Source organism: Taudactylus pleione, unplaced genomic scaffold (genome assembly GCF_031769625.1).
Source record: "Taudactylus pleione unplaced genomic scaffold, aTauple2 ptg000155l, whole genome shotgun sequence".
Lineage (NCBI taxonomy): Eukaryota > Metazoa > Chordata > Amphibia > Anura > Myobatrachidae > Taudactylus > Taudactylus pleione.
In genome coordinates this window covers 12,559,770-12,574,434 of record NW_028284557.1, presented here as the reverse complement: position 1 = coordinate 12,574,434, position 14,665 = coordinate 12,559,770, and the positions used below count along the sequence as shown (strand labels likewise).

Below are 14,665 nucleotides of genomic sequence, written 5' to 3'. Positions count from 1 at the left end.
TGCTTTAGAACATCTGATGCTAAAAGGGGTGTTTGATCTCTCTGCTGTAATGGAGATTGCCACAGGTTGGCCAGGCCTGTTCTAAAGCATCTGCCCTACTCTGCCATTCATGTAAATACAAGAACAGTAGAATTCCATTTACATCTCTTAATAAACTGTTTGAAATTGCTATTGTAGTGTTTAGAAAGCAACAATTCTATGTGACCTTTGCGTTGATAGCCAGAAGTTGGACATGCAAAAAAATTAAAAAAAATTCAAATTCAACCACTTGTTTTTAATACAATATTTTCATTGCAAAAATAATGACATTTACATCTTCTTGCTTAACAATATCTGCAGCTGGAATTTTCTGGAGACAGTCATGGGGATACCTTTGGGTGTCTATTATGTGCAATGCCACTGAGGGATAAAATTGAGTGCAAACACTTCTGGGGACAGGAACTAATAGAATACTTTGTAAACCTGTAACAAATAGAACATGAAGGTGCGGTACACACTAACATCTTTCGGCAAAGCAAACAAAAACTGGAAATACGGTTTGACTCTCGAAGTTAAAATTAGTAATTTTTTCCCATTGTCAGCAATGTTCAGTCTATCAGAGCTGTTTAGAATACAGAATGGGTTTTGCAAAATGTGCATACTCCACAATTGTTGATTTTATTCTGCACATCTGCTAAATGATCACCTCACAGTCAGAAGTGCCTATAGCACTTTGCTATGCAACATGTTACAGCCTCCTCTTTCTCCAAGAGGGTTTAAGCAGCTGCAGAAGTCACAGCCCGCATCAAAGTGCATAAAGCACCCTATTTGGGTTTAGTGTATCCCAAGTAGGACTGGCTTCTTAAAGTCTCCTGGCTGCCTCCCTACTGTCAGTGCTGAGCTTCCTATAGCTCTTCATGAACTCGCTCTGCTTCCTCTTCAGTCTTCAGTTTCAGCTCATCCGCTGTGATCTTATCATCTTTGTTGCGGTCCTGGTTAATAAACATATCTGCAATAGACTTCTCCCGATCTACTCCTGGTAGAAACCGGCCCTTTCCTTCATCTACTTGAGCCTTCAGGAAAGTGGAAAACTGGAAAAACAAAATTGATAACTTTTTTTAATTGTGTGTAATACAACATGGAATTTATATACATTTCACAGTACTTTGATGGTGTAAAATTTACTGTTTATTTCTAGTCACTTGCTGAACTAAACCTATTAGTTTCAAGGAATGCAGTCGGTGACCATTTACTTATATTCAAATCCTAATGGAGACCTTTGAACTGTGCAAGACACCAGGTTTTTACCCAACTTAAGTACGGGTAATAGATCATAGACATTCTTTATATGGGATACCTTTTGTCCATCTTGGTGCATGTTCTACAACAGGCCTGGCCAACCTGTGGCTCTCCAGCTGTTGTGAAACTACAAGTCCCAGCATGCCCTGAACAGTTTTTGCATTCCCTAATAGCAAACTTGATGGCAGGGTATGTTGGGACATGTAGTTTCACAACAGCTGGAAAGCCACAGGTTGGCCAGGCCTGCTCTACAGGGAACACACATATACAGGCAAATCAGTGAAACTAAAACGGAGGTTCCACCAGAGAGACTGACCACCTGATTGTAGGGAGCTGGTTTTCACATGAGTGGAATGCCCTAAACCATATCAGATATGGGTGGAATTCTTCTTCAATGTTTGCAGAAGAGTCAATTGAAGAGGGGTTTTAGAGAGTCACAAGCATCAAATGTGATGGTAGACAGTAATTTGAATAATAAAAAAAAAAAAAAAAAAATATATACAAATAGATCAACTTGATGTTATTGATGTCAGTACTTTGTAGGTCCACCACGTGCAGTGATTACTGCAGACACCCTTCTTGGCAAACTGTCCACAAGTTCCTGGACACCAGCAGGCTGTATGTTTTGCCATTCCACCTTAAGTACAATGACCAACTGTGACACTGAAGAAGGTCGAGTCAGCCTAGAATGCACCCGTTGCTCCAATTCGTCCCAGAGGTTCTCAGTGTGGTTAAGATATAGACTCTGAGCAGGCCAATCCATCTGGGTTACTGAATGTTCTGTATAACCAGTCCAGCGTCGTCCTGGAAACATGACAGGTGGCATTGTCGCCCTGATAAAAACATTTGTTCTTTCCGTAGAACTGCAAGTGCGTGGGCCTCCCTACAAAGTGTTCTTGTTGAAACCGCCACATTAGTGGCCATTTGGAACTCGTGTGTAATGGTATGGTATGCATTTCGCTTGCACAGGGGTGTCCAATCACTTTTTTGTCTACATAGTGTATGTATTAGACCAAACAGTGGCATTTGACCTAACATAACTCAAAATAACATTTACCACTTATTTTAATTACACACTTTCTCAAGTTGAACAAATTAATTAGAGAGGGTGAATGCTTCTGAACATCCAACAGTATTCTGTGCCAGGTGGGAAATTTATTGTACTGCAGTCCCACATTTACCTGGGTCAAAAAGTTATACACACCTCTTCCAAAGGAACCTCTCCATCCTTGTTCAGGTCCATTACTTCAAAGAGATTTTCAGGAGTGTCACCAAGCCAGATATACAGATATCCCTCTGGGATCCCTTCTTCCCTATGGTGCAATTCTAGATCAAACTTCATTACAGCACTTGGGGGTACACCACGGGCTGCAAGCAGAAAATATTCAAGCAATGAATTTTGAATTTGTATTCTGAACTCTACATACTGTAAAATAAAGAATAGTTATAAGTACTTGACTTAAAAAAACATAACCCAGGTACATACAGAGGAGAGGTCATTATTAAAAAAAAAAAAAAAAAAGATGATAAAATTGGACTTCGAACACCAAACTACTATCGAATTTCCTATTTTTCTTATTATTTTATTTAGCAGATTTTAATACTTACCAATCAATTTAATACGTTTTAACTACTCTTATTGCAAAATTGTAATACACACAGTTTTAAAGGGACCTTCCTTTCTCACTATCATTGATATGCCTAATATAATTAGGATACACTTTCAGGGGTACCTAAGAAAGAGCAGATCTTGCTAACTTGATACTTACCTAGTGTGACTGCTCTCTTTCTGGGTGCTTCATGTGATGTGAGGTCACTTACTTGCCACTCTAACTTTGCTCTTTGCACATACTGTGCACTGCAGTGGTTTGTAATTACAATACCCAGTGAAAATCCAATGCAAAGTGGTAATTGATCTAGTGCTGTGGCACTTAAGCCAACTGTCAGTTTACAACAATTGACAGCACCATTAATTATGACACAATTGCCATTATATTACCATACTGTATAGTACATTTCAGTAATACAGGTCTTAACGCCTATAAAACACTGAACTTTAAGCTCTCAGTGACCAGGTGAATAGTGAATCAGCGTTAATTCTCTTATGCTTTCCTTACTTTAGTATTAAAATAATCAAATACATTTTAATAAATTAACAAATATCTACTACATGGTACACGTAAGTATTATGTTTTTTTAACAGTATCATCATCTATCAAGGGCAACAAAATTAGAACACTCACCTCCACTCTCACCATGACCCAGATGTGGAGGCACAATGACCGTCCTTCTCTCTCCAACACACATTCCCAGAAGACCCATATCGAGACCATCTATAACTTTACTCATTCCCACGGAGACCTGCTGTGGAGTTTCAAAGTCGTGTCTGGAACACAAAGAATCATTATCATCATTTAAACAGTTGATCCACTTCTACTTCCATCAGAATAAAATGTAATGGTGTTCTGCATTAGGGTCCACTTGGCCCCTAGGGCTATTACTGCATTAACCTAGTATTCATTTAAACAGGATTTTTCACCTTTGCAATCATTACCCTCACATTGTTCAAGTAAATAAGTGGAGATCCCTCTGCTGAGTGCAACAAATAGTGTTCACATCTCTACTAGACAGCTTGTTTATAATAGTAGGAATAAGGATCTAGCACACAATTAGAAAGGCCAACCTGATTGGATGGCTGTGGCATCAATCCAATTAGAAAGTCCATCACTTAAAGCCTGTGCATTAGAATCATCCCATGACTTGCATAAATTGGGCCTGATGCAGATATGTATGTAAACCCGATGGTTTATGTACATATCCGATGGTGGGGAGTCTGCTCATGTGCAGAACGAGTCATGCGATCACGGTCGCAGTGCCCCCTGCACCACAGCAGGATTGACAGGCTGCGGCCATTTAGGAGGGGGGGGGGGGTGGCACTGGTCTGCGTTAGTCACCCCCTGTTTCTTGGGAGTGCGTCATAGAACACAGATTTCCTGGCCTCGCAAGCAGCCAGGAGCTGGCCAGGCTGAGTAAGCTTCAGCTTATACAGCCTGGCCAAAGCAGCAACCATCGCAACCAGTGATCCGTAGCAGCATCTATGGATACTGTACTCGGATCACAGATGCAGCAAGGTGGTGTCTATTTCCTACAGACAGCTCCTGCTGCACTAGCATATTAGACAGTATTGCACAGCCGCATACTGTACACATCTGAATCAGGCCCATTGTTAGAGACCTTGTCTAGCAGAGGGTACTTTAATTAGTGGTACCCTATTGTATTGACCAAACTGTGGTGCTACCTTGGGGAGAGACCACCAATGATGAACATTCCCCAAATGGTGCAACACCATTTTAATTAACCTTAGGTTAATTCAGTCAGTAAATAAAGGTTAGCAGACTAATACCTCCTAGATGAAACCGATCTTATTAACATCTATGGATCAGTAACTACTGTATAAAATATTGAAGCATGGATTAAAATTATAATTGGAGTTCAAAATGACAAAATATGATTTGCAGAGTAAATGGTCCCTGGTTAGTTCTAGCCAGATAGTTAGATGTACTCACGATGAGAAGAGGAGGGTTCCATCCAGCAGGGAGCAGTTGTAGTGATACCTGATGAAATCCCCCTTTTTGGTGGTAACGTTGCACTCTTCTGGCTTGTAGGTTACCTCTATATCTACAGTGTCTTTTGGATTGTGGAAGTCAATCACATGGACATCAAAAACCAAAACAGCAGATCCAGGAATATTATTACCTAGTGAGAGAAGTACATAAAAAGAAATGGGTAAGATTTTGTCAGAACTGTGCGCCAACCGGTTTTCTGATGAATAAATCAGTCCCCTTAGAGAATGGTCACCAGAAAAGAGAAAAACTAAAAAAGAAGACTCACAACTTTGGCCTGGGATGCAAGCAGAAGTTGCCCATGGTACCACATCACCAATAATATATGTTTATAATAATAGACTGTTGCTTGAAGGAATGTAGAGGTACATAGAATAAATCATTCAGGAGCTGTGTCCTCCTGCAGGATAATAATGGTTATAACCATTTGTTCTCCTGAAGACTTAACGTCATGTACTGTATAAAATGGGCCTGCAACATCCAGATAGGTGTTACTGTATATACTGTGACAATATGCTGCTAAGCTGCCTGGTCAGTGCTATAGTAAGCCTTTAGTGCCTGCCGTTATCTGTATAATGATTTAATCTCTCTTGGGGGGGCTTTACCTCCTTACTCCACTTGCTAAGTCTCCCATTATTTTGCCAGGTGTGTAAAGGCAATGAAGTAGGTAAAGACAAAGCTTTGTTTTCCCACTTCAGAGAGGAATCACTGTAGCAGGTTTAGGCAGATGGGTGGCCACAGGGCGCCAACCTCAACTATATAGCAATAGAAGTTTCCACTAGCATCTTATCTGTTGCATGATACAAAGGATGGAAGAGAACAGATACTTGTTCACTTTTACTCCACAACTACTAAATGAAGGCTAGTGACACAGGAGTCTTGTATACCTGGCGCTTGCATGGTCTGTTTGCCTGTACATAGAGACAATGTACACACAGATTTTCTAACACGTGTGTGCCAATATGTGTCCACTGGGTTCTTAGAGCAGATTCTATGTGCAAATAAGTCATAAGACATCCCATTTCCAAGGGCTAAAATATACAGACTATTTGTCGAAGTAAAATAAGTGGAACCAGCGTTCAGGTAGTGATAGCCGTCAGAAGTCAGAGCATGCAGCCCTTTTGAGAACAGTGCAAAAAAGTACATAATAAAATAATAATAATAATGGTTTTTTTTATTAGTATTAGACACAATTATTAGACGTGACTTTTGTATAAGATTTAACAGTATTTTGCCAGCAGATAATAATGAAATTAAGTTGCATTATAAATGAAATTTGATGGTACAAAAAAAATAAAATCCAATTAGGATAGTGATCAAGGTAGAAAATAAAGAAATGAGAACAATGAAGTATACGGCTACTCATCAGATGAAACTCAGGTATAGTTTGTGAACTACTGGATCTAGCAAGTGAAGTAGGTTGGTTCTCAAATCAGTGATGAGTGCGTTTATATGATTGGTGGACGTAGCTTGCCCCGAATATATATGCATAACTGAGATGTAAGGGATGTGTATTGTAAGCTTAATTATTATTTACATTAGTAGTAAAATAGTGTAAACACTTCTAGTCTGCAACTCCCTTGCAAAGTCTTTCCAAACTTTTAAAGATTGGTACAGTACATATATTAATAAATGTCCAAAAACAACTTTCTGTATTTACCAGTACAGTTAGCCATATTTGGTAGCCGTTCCTGAGGAAGATCACAGCTTTTAAATACCTTCTGCTGAAGTTTTGTCATTGTAACAGACTATACAGAAGCATTAAACTTTCTCTGTATAACGGATGTGTCACCTACATAAATTGCTTCGTTTTTTTTTGGACTTTACAAGTTTGAATTCTATCAATTAATATTAACAAAGTATGGCAAACTGGTCCTTAAAAGGTGGCTGTAGTAGTGTAGAGCATGAAAGATTAACAACAATGTACTACGAAGTTCAGGTGACCTACCAACCGCCCGTACACTTGCTGCAGAGACCGCCGACACTGACGTATCAACTGAGCAGGCATATTTAAATGTCTGCCCAGTTGTAATGCCAGCTCAGACACATTGAGAGCCTGATTGGTAAATGTGTCTACGGTAGCTTACCAATCTGCTGCTCTGTTTACTGACCGATCAGTCGTCTAAATGAGAACCTAGTTTAACTTGGGAATCTGTAAATATGATAGTCCAATGAGTTTGACCATATGCAAAGAATGAGATCTGGATTTATACAAATAGTTACTTACCTACACCATTCTCCCCATATCCAAGGTGTGGTGGGATGACGATTTGCCTCCACTCCCCTATGCAAACACCTTGTAAGCCAGCATCCATACCTGGAATAATATACCCCATTCCAATATATGTGTTGTATGTAGTATTTCTTGAATAGCTGAAGAGAAGGTCACAGAACATGTTAGAACTAACAAGATCATTTCCTGCACATGCAGTTTAGCATCACTAGGGCAATAGTAAAAGTTTCTACAATAGCCAATGGACAGGCTCTCCTTTTTCCATTATTATTTTTAAATATATATTTTTTAAATAGCACCAGCATACAGTATTCCGCAGCAGTTTACAATTGGGAACAAATGCATTAATACAATAAAACTGGGTATTTACAGGCATACTGTACAGAAGACAAAGAGGCAATCTTTAGGAGTATTGAAGACATGTATTGGGTTTAATCCACAGATTGCATGTTGGTTCCATTAGATTGAAATGGGAATTAGTGCCTGATTCAGAGCCGCTTGTAAGTGGCCGCTCGTTCGCACTGAGCGATGTTCGCACAAATGCGCATGCGTACGGATTGTAATACGCATGCGCGAACCAGTCAGTGCGGCCGAAACTCGTTTGTTCGCAAAATAGCGAATGTCTGATAACTTGAGTGACAGGAGGAGGCGTATGTGGGTGGTAACAGGGGAAGGTGCTTGAAAACGGGGAGTGGAATTCAGAACGCAGGCGTGCTTAAAGGTCAAAACGGGCGTTTTATGGGTGTGCATAATTAATACAGCAGCGTCAGCGACCACGTCACTTTTTTTTTTAGTCAGAACTATTCGCAAAATAGCAGTTGAAAAAAACAACCACAAGAATAGCGAGCAGTTCATACGCTGTTCGATGTACTCGATTAATCTAATAAATAGCGGACATGATGTATGATGCGAGCGGCCAGGGGGCGTATTTTTAAAAATTTCGACCGCAAGTTTTGCTCGCTCGTTCAGACTTAGAGGCGTGAACAGACCGCAAAGTGCGAACAGTTCATTTGAATAGTCACCCCTTTTTTTTTAAACGAACGACCGCAAATAGCGAGCGGCTCTGAATCAGGCCCTTAGTGTATACTGAGGTCATATTTTCCAGTCACACAGCAATGTTGGTTTGGGAGTCAGTAGGTTAGAGTGGTAGACTGGTAGCCTAGGGAAACTGAGAAGATAGGAACTTCATACAACTTGCCTAGGAAGGGACTCTGCAAGAAACGGTGGAGGGTTTGTAGGCAGGATCGGTATGATTGGCCGGTGGTTCAAATCCTGACAGCGGCAGCCCGACATGGGTGAAAATCCTGACTGCACTAAAGGTAAGTATAAACTAACCCAGGGGTTCCCAACCACGGTCCTCAAGGCACACTAACAGTCCAGGTTTTGAGGATAGCCATACTTGAGTACAGGTGACTTAATTAGTACCTCAGTTACTTTGATTTAACCATCCGTGTTCAAGCATGGGTATCACTAAAACCAGGACTGTTGGTGTGCCTTGAGGACCGAGGTTGGGAATCATTGAACTAACTTAACCCCCCAACCCCTTAACCCCAACCCTCCCTTAGGGAGTGCCTAACCCTAACCCCCCCCCAGTGCCTAAAGATAACCCCCCCTTCCCCACTGCCTAAACCCAAGACTCCCGGGGGGTGGGGGGTGCCTAACCCCCCCTTCCCCTAGCCTAACCCTAACCTTCAAGGGAGGGGGTGCCTAACCCTAAGTCCACCTAACCCCTAACCTAACCTCTCTCCCCTCCCCCCCCGCCTTACCTTCGAACAGTAAGCCGGGTGTCGGGCTCCCAGCGTAGGTAAAATGACAGGCGTCAGGATTTCGATGCCTGTCATTAGTGCCTTTCCGGGATTAGACAGTCGGGAAGCCGGCGGTCGGGATTCCGTCCATCGGCTTCCCGACTGCTTCCCTTGTAGGCTAAAGCAAACTCTTGTTGTATGAGGGAGAGATTTCCACAGAATGGGTGTGGTCAAGCAATTTACAGATCAGAGGTGGGAAATATTTTTGGTGATGATATATATTTTAGTACAGCTATGTTAATGGATTTTATGCCATCAGCAAAAAAAGTGATGTCAGGCAGGTAGCTTCTATTGAATGGAGGGAAGATTATTAGCTCAGTTTTGAGACAATTAAATGTGGGGTGGCAAACAGACATCCAAGATGAAATGTCAAATAAAGGACCAGCACATATGGTTAGACATGCGGGGAGGAAAGATCTATATGGGCATCATCCGCATAGAGGGTATACAAAAAAAAAAAAAGGAGCTGATTAGTTTTCCTTTTTTCCTTGAGAATTGTAGAAAAGATTATAAATACAGAAGATGGCCTACAACTGGTACTTATAACTGATAGAGGCAGCAGAGAGGAGGTTGCATGCCTGAAGATGCGGATTGAATAACAGGAGGAGAACCTGCATAAGACAGTTTTGTAAAGACCTAGTGCAGAGGTTCTCAAACTCGTCCTTAGGACCCCACACAGTTCACGTTTTCCAGGTCACCCAGCAGGTGCACAGGTGTATTCATTACTCACAGACATTTTAAAAGATCCACAGGTGGTGCTAATTATTTCACTTGTGATTCTGTGAGGAGACCTGGAAAACATGCACCGTTTAGGGTCCTGAGGACAGAGTTTGAGAACCTGTGACTTAGTGAATGCAGAATTTCTATGAGAAGCAAGTTCTTAACAGGGTCACATGCAGCAGAGAGGTCCAGAATATTTAGAAACAAGTAATGGCCTTTTTTGGTTTAGCAGTGATCAAATCACTGTCCTTAGTCTGGGCAGTCTCTGCGGAGGGTTGGGAATAAAAAGCCTAACTGAAGGAGGTCCAAAAGGTTGTGTGTGGCAAGAAAGTGTGTAGGAAAGTCAAGTTTACAAGAATTATTGTGATAGCAGATTACATTTTTACCTTGAATCAAATAACACTCCATTCAGTAAGGTGCCATTGTAGTGGTAACGAACATAGTCTCCTGTAACAGCCTTGCGTTTACATAGCTGGGGGATAACTTGATTCTGTACAGTAATCCCATCTTTGGGGTTGTGGAAATCCATCAGAAGAACACTGAACACCAAGGAGGAATGTGGTGGTATGATCGTTCCTAGAAAGGGGACCAAAATAGGCAACAATTTCTCATGTGCTAGTTGAAAAACTATTTCAACATTAATCTTCCAAATTTCTAGCATCATTCCAGATCTATATTATCTAACCAGGTCAACCAATTAACTTTTACCGCATTCTTCTCTCATGGCCAAATCTTTAGGGTTATTTTCTAAAAAGGTTTTATAAAAAGGGAGGGAGGGGGGGGGTGCATTTAACATACTTCAAAGACTACTTAGTGGGAGTATCAGTATACAAGATCAATTCTAGCATAGTTTATTTTTTACCAAGAATGTATGCTGTCATTTTGTTAAAAAAATATTTCTAAAACCACTCATTTTGCTTCATTAGCATACATTTTTTTATTTATAGAAGAAAAATGACTTATAAATGGTGTGCATTTTTAAAATATGCCAAGGTAAAGCTTTCTAACTGCATATTTGGTCCAAGGGCAATTCCACCGGTAACAGAACCACCTTTACTGTTGTACATTTTAAATTAACCATATCAAGGAGAGAGATAATTATTTATGGCTGTTAAATTGCAATATTTCCATTATATTAACCCTGAAATTGCTTTATATGCAAATGAATGAAAGCCTGTCTATAACATTATTTTCATTCAGTGAACACTGATAGCTTCCCCTACTAGCAAAATAGAGAATTTCAACCGATTCAGAATGATAACATTTTGTACCTGTTAACTTTTAAGCTCTATTTTCATGGATTTGCCCCAAGTGACTTTCTATAGAATCACTCCCATTGTGACAACTATTTGTACTGTAGTTTGGCAAGCAATAGTAATGCAATGTATAGTCGGTAGGTGAACTCACTAGTGTGACAGCTTTGGAATAGCCCCATATTTTCTCAACTTCATCAGTTATCAAGGAATCAGATAGGTTCACACTGATACAAATATACACAATTTGTTTTTAATCAGTTAATAAAGATTAGCTACTAGTATTTATAATGCTTCAGGTCACCTGACCTTTTCTCGGCATTACAGAATAGAAAGCTGATAATTTTACATACAAGCAGTGGAATTTGAACCATTCATTGGACAGTTTGGCTACATGATGCATTAGAGGAGTCTTTGCTTCAGGATGAGTTTATCCTCTATTTTGCATTAGTTTTGTATTTTAATTGTATCTGTCTCATATTATGCATTGTGGCAGATAAACTAGTACTATGTATCCTTTGGGGCAAAATAACAGCACAGTAACACATTGCTGCTCCACTGTTTTAGAAGCATTTCAAACAATGTGCTATCTTTCTGGAGTTTAAATCTTCTCCAATGTGTGTTTTTATGTTTTTTCTTTCTATTTTAACAGACGCTCCAGTTTCCTTCTACAGTCTAAACAGACCGGTGGGTTAAATGGCGAAGTTGGCCCTAGTATCGACATACTGTATGCCATTTATACAGGAACTAGATTACAAACTCCACTGATGTAGGAACTGATTGGCCTCAAGAGAATTTTCTGATTGTATAGTAATGCACAACATGTTGGCACTAAATAAAGGATAATAGAAAGTAATTGCCAAAATTGAATAATAAGACACTTAATATTTCTCTCTTATCCAACTCTTTAATGAATAAATTATAAATATGAACATTTAGAAGACTTACCATATCCCTTTTCTCCGTAGCCCAAAAATGGTGGAACAATGATTTTCCTCAACTCTCCAGCACACATGCCCACTAGACCTTGATCCATGCCTTTAATGAGCCATCCGGAACCCACGTACGTATCATATGTGCTAGAACGACTATAGCTGTAGAGAAAGGTAATAGAATACATTTAACGGCTTTACTCAGTTATGGAGAGAGGAGATTTAACATTTTTTTAGATGTATTGCCATAGATCAATTTCTGTATACATCAGGATGAAAAAAAACAAACAAACTATGCTGTACTGATTATGGAAATAATGAATGCAGACCCCTACACAAGATAATATAATAAACTAATGGATATTCAAAAGGCCATCAAACTTCTACTTACAAGCGAAGAGAGTTCTATATCATCATTTGAGTACTGATGACCCATAAATTTATAACAGCTTATGTAGTCTTTATATATAACGTCACGGATAAAAAGTGGTGAATGTAATTATAAAAGGTGGAGGCTATCAAATTGGCTTTTACCTTGAGTCAAAGTATGTTCCATCCAAGAGAGTGCCATTATAATGATATCTGACAAAGTCAGAGTCCGCAACAGTCCTGTTACATTGGTTGGGTTTTTCTAGTGTTGTGATTTGCACTTCATCTTTCTTGTTCCAAACGTCTACCAATATGATGTCAAAGTACAGAGTAGCATCTGCAGGGATCATCCCAGCTGGAAAGGAGACAATGAAGGTCAGGGGATCTATGAAAATCTTGTTTGGAAAGGTTCACGTGAATATACAATGTGCTATAAAAAGTTGAATAAAATATATTTGTAATAAAATCATATACAATATATACGATCGTTACAAAAGCTAAATACCTGTGAGCTATAGGAAATAGGTGCAATGAGAAAAATTGCATTGCAGATTACCATAGATGGTACTTACGCACTCCTATGCTTCCATAACCCAGGTGTGGGGGAACAATTAGTTTTCTTCTCTCGTTCACACACATGCCCAGAATTCCTCTGTCCAAACCAGTGATAAGACGGCCCACACCAACATATCCTGCAACAGCAATCCCTCGGTCATAACTGCAAGAACAGGAACACTAGAATTAGTTAATATTTATTTGCAAGAGAACATACTGTAAGTAATAATGAATGGATGCTTGTGTACAACAAGAAAAATAATAATTTATCTGTGAGCCACACATTATAAGAGACACAAGTACATTTAGGTGTAAGATTTGCATTGAACTACAGATACAGTACCAAGCAACAAATAGCTTTTACTTACCTAGTGCAAGTTAGACAATGAAAGAAAATGTCTGATTGGCTAGTATGGTTAGTGTAACTGCATTGATAGAATACAGATTTGCCTATGTGTTGCACCTTCCCTATGGGAGTTTGCAGAAAAGAAGTGCAAGTGACATGTTCTTGTGAAGCAATTAAGGTCTTGATGACACAAATCGGTTCATCATGAATCCGCCCCCTTCTGTGCAATAACGCGGTTTGCTCATGCTGCCAGATTATGCAAATTACGTCCGGCCTCAGCAAAGGGCCTGATGGCATGAATGGTGTTATCAAGACCGTGCCCACTTTACAAGAAAAAGCAGCAGGATAAGGGAGGGTGGCTTACTCTCACTGGAGGACTCCCCAAAATTTGATATTCTCACAGACATCCCAAAAAAGCAAGCAAGCATGGTTAGTAAATGAGTTGTCCTGTGTTACATTCAGATATACCTCTAGGTGTTGAAGCTGGCAGCATATTTACTAAAGTGAGAGTTTTTAGAAGTGGATATGTTGCCAATAGCAACCAATCCAATTCTACTTAACATTTAACCATCACCTTCTATAAGATAATAGCTAGAATATGAGTGGTTACTATGGGCAACATCTCCACTCCTTAAAACTCTCACTTTAGTAAATTTACCCCCTAGTGTCAAATATCTCTGGATCAGCTCCGTAATATATAGAAGCATATAACACAGATTTAGAGACTGCAGTGAAATAAATCAGGTAATTATCCCTCAGACTATGGTTTTGTTTTATTAAAACAGATTGCAACATCATGAAATATAAATTATATCTAAAAATGTATATAATATACACAGAGTAAAATATATATATATATATATATATTATATATATATATATATACACACACACACACATACATACACACACACATTATATATTGTCACATAATATAAATTCACATTTTCTTAACTTCACACATCACCTCACACTTATTAACTTATACCACCATCCTGACAAGAAATGAGATTTTCGCTACCCAATCAAGGGGGCCTCAGATGGCACCACCCCTCAGACTATGGTCTTCACGGTGTAGTATCAGTTGCTTCCATCAGCTGATGACAGACCAGTCTGTACATGTTCATTAGCATTTTCACAAATTTCCATTGCCTGAAAATTCTGTGGCTTGTGTGGTTATCCCTAGAGGATAGGTTAAGTTAGAGGTCACACAGGAGGTTATCATATTGTAATCCCCTCTAGATATATTACATGTAGGGTATTACAGGCCTGAACATGCTCTGGTGATGTAGAGCTGTACATTATAGCCAGGTTCTTACATGCTCACCACTCCTAGGTCTTGCATTCTTTCGTCATTATCTCCATGTTCCCTTTCTATTCTTCACAATGTAAGGATCCCAGGCTATTTATATATCTCATATCAATACATGATATAATCACTTTGGAAGAGAGGGGTAACGGTGTCCAGAATTTCAAGTTTTTAATAAGAATAGGGTTTGAAATATAATAAGAAAAAAATCTACGACTCCACAAGCTTCTACAGTGACTCTT

At 39.5% G+C, this 14,665-nt stretch overlaps 1 protein-coding gene across 2 annotated transcripts in view; it reads right to left on the bottom strand.

The window, feature by feature from the left end:
* Positions 1-253: 253 nt before the first annotated feature.
* Positions 254-14,665, bottom strand: part of FKBP10 (FKBP prolyl isomerase 10) — a 35,040-nt gene continuing 20,628 nt past the window's right edge. For both annotated transcript variants that reach the window (XM_088474758.1, XM_088474757.1), the window contains exons 3-11: positions 12,786-12,931; positions 12,379-12,568; positions 11,861-12,006; positions 10,046-10,235; positions 7,129-7,274; positions 4,845-5,034; positions 3,522-3,664; positions 2,483-2,646; positions 254-1,070 (exon numbers count right to left, since the gene is read on the bottom strand). In XM_088474758.1, the coding sequence (XP_088330884.1) occupies positions 885-1,070; positions 2,483-2,646; positions 3,522-3,664; positions 4,845-5,034; positions 7,129-7,274; positions 10,046-10,235; positions 11,861-12,006; positions 12,379-12,568; positions 12,786-12,931 (1,501 nt within the window). In that variant the 3' untranslated portion in view covers positions 254-884. The remainder of the gene's footprint in view (positions 1,071-2,482; positions 2,647-3,521; positions 3,665-4,844; positions 5,035-7,128; positions 7,275-10,045; positions 10,236-11,860; positions 12,007-12,378; positions 12,569-12,785; positions 12,932-14,665) is intronic.